The following is a 2,431-nucleotide window of genomic DNA, read 5'->3' on the forward strand; positions in this document are numbered from 1 at the left end:
TGGTATAATGGTTAGAGTGTAAGACTACAATCTAGAAGACCCAGGTTTGAATCCCAACTCTGCCATGGATGCTGTTGGGTCATCTTGGGCCAGTCACACAGACTTGTCACACAGAAGAGAATGTAATGCTGCTTTGGGACCCCCTTGTGAAGAAAGGAAGGAGTATAAATAAAAGACAATGGCAGAACTGTAATACCCCACTAACATTCTCCAGTAGCCCCAGGTGTTAGTGCCCAATTGCACCCCCTTGATAGTTTTCAGGCCCCATGCTCAATCAGGTATAGCCAAATGAGAAAAATATGACCTGAACTAAATGTAGAATAATTCTGGATTATGTACCCCGAAATGGAAGAGGAGAGAATTTATTTTCCCCAAAACAGGATATTTATTGTGGTCACAATGACTGTCTTCAACTTGAAAAAGAACACGAAAAGGGAAGTCACTTAAGCTTAATGCTTTTCTTAACCCCAGCACGAATGCCAGAAAGTTCGCCTCCGTATCTTTGTTCTTCTCTTCGGACTTCACGAACCTGCCCCTTCCTGCGAATCCTGGCTCGCCTGAATTTCTCACGATGCTTGACCCTTGGATTACGATCAATCTTCTTCCTCCTGGGCGTGAGGCCTTTATTCTTGACAATTTGGTATGTCGCTCCTCTCTTTTGTTCCGGTCCTTCCTCTTCCACAAGCGGCTCTTCCTTTTCTTCTGCTTGTACGTGTTTTCTTTTTTTCTTAGATTTTATCTTTTCCTCCATCTCCTTGTAATAATTCAGGGCAGCTTCCTCATCGAAATCAGAATCATCTGTGGCTTCTTCAGCACGCTCACCACTGGAAACCTTACGAACAGTTCTCGGCTTGGTTTTGTTCACAGCCTTTCTGAGAAGCAGCAGGGATTTCTTCACTGCTTCTATTCCACCATTATGGAATTCTTTAAGAAGCAGGCGAACCTCTGGTGCCAGTCTTTGGTCCACAACACCCAAATCGTTGATTAAGTTTCTATACGTTACGAGTCTTTCAATGACTGGGTGGCCATGGATTGGAATCCTTTTGGCTTTCAGCACCAAGTAAAAGCTGATGTTGCAACAGTAGTTCAAGTAGAGATGATATTTAGTCTGCAGGTACTGGCTGCCTTTCCCCTGCGGGATGACCCCATCTCTCACCATTTGCACGAGGGGCTCCAGCTCATCTCGGAGCTCGACCAATTTAGCTTCAAAGTCCTGAATCAATTCCAGCAGCTCTGGGGATTCCTTTTTCAGCAACTTCAGCTGCTCCTTCTTGGAAAGAGATTGCAAGTCCTTGGCAATTTTGCGTCCGGACTCTTTCTCGCTTGGCTGCTCAGCTGCAGCGTAGGCCTGCAGAAGATCCAGGCCGTAGTCATCCTCCCGCAGATTGTCAGCCAACCTTTTCTGGATGGCCTGGGCGGCCTCTTCTTCCTCCAGCTCCTCTGCTTCGACTTCTTCCTTGCTCTTCTTGGCTGCTTTGGAACCAGCGACAGCCTGACCGTAGTCCGTGCCGTAATAGATCCTCTTGCGGTGTCCCCAGGCTGACTCATCAGGGAGGCCGGAACTCTCAGCCCCCGGCTTCTCCTCCAGGTCACTGTCCATATCCAGGGGCTCGTCCATGCCTTCCTCTTCCTCCTCCCCTCCATCCTCCTCGCTGTCCTCGCAGAGGTCCAGGCCCAGCACCTCCTCCGCCTCCTCCTCCACGTCCTCCTCCTCCTCGCTGCCCAGCGCCGCCAACGCCTCCTCCACCCGTCGCTCGTGGAAGTCGTCTACCTCCTCTGTGACTTTCAGCTCCCCCGGCTCCGGCTCCTCCAGCTTTTCCTCCCGCGGGACCCAGGCCCGCGGAGGGGCGGCCGATCGCCGCCGCGCTTTCCCCATGACGGGCGGGGAGACGGCGGAGCTGCAACTGCGGGGCGCCCAGACCTTCAAAACGTGCCTTCTCTCTCTACTACTGCCAATCCCAATCTATTTCCGGTTGAAAGGTTAGCGCAACCTTCCGACTACGCTCACCACTTCCGGTAACCAGAAAGTTTGGTTCTGAGCGGGAATCCAACCGATCTCTTAGTGGGAATCAGCCGCTCTCTCCATCCTCGGTTATCCGATTTACACCTCCATAGTTTTTCTCCCATAGAGCGACCACGCATTTGCCTTCGAATTGCTTCGTTTCCGGCCGGCGAGGGAAAGCCTCCCGTCAACTTCCGGTGCGCGCAACACCTTATTTCTTCCGTCCTTTTTTGACGCGCTGGCGCAGCGAATGATCATAGAGACTAGATCGGGGAAGTCACGTGGGTTTCATCCGTCTGTTCTTGTCTGCGGGCGCTGAGTTATGTGGACGGCGGCGAGGGAATGGTTAAAAATATGTGTGCGCGTGTTATTTATTTACTAAGTTTATTCACAGTTAAGGGCCTTTCCCCACTTTCGTCCTTCCCCTCT

At 51.2% G+C, this 2,431-nt stretch overlaps 1 protein-coding gene across 1 annotated transcript; it reads right to left on the reverse strand.

Annotated features, from left to right (window-relative positions):
• Positions 1–361: 361 nt before the first annotated feature.
• UTP3 (UTP3 small subunit processome component) lies at positions 362–2,143 on the reverse strand. Its single transcript, XM_048482439.1, has one exon. The coding sequence runs from the start codon at positions 1,874–1,876 to the stop codon at positions 440–442; it is 1,437 nt and encodes a 478-aa protein (XP_048338396.1). The 5' UTR covers positions 1,877–2,143; the 3' UTR covers positions 362–439.
• Between the last annotated feature and the right edge of the window lie 288 nt (positions 2,144–2,431).

This window comes from Sphaerodactylus townsendi, unplaced genomic scaffold (genome assembly GCF_021028975.2).
Source record: "Sphaerodactylus townsendi isolate TG3544 unplaced genomic scaffold, MPM_Stown_v2.3 scaffold_170, whole genome shotgun sequence".
NCBI lineage: Eukaryota > Metazoa > Chordata > Lepidosauria > Squamata > Sphaerodactylidae > Sphaerodactylus > Sphaerodactylus townsendi.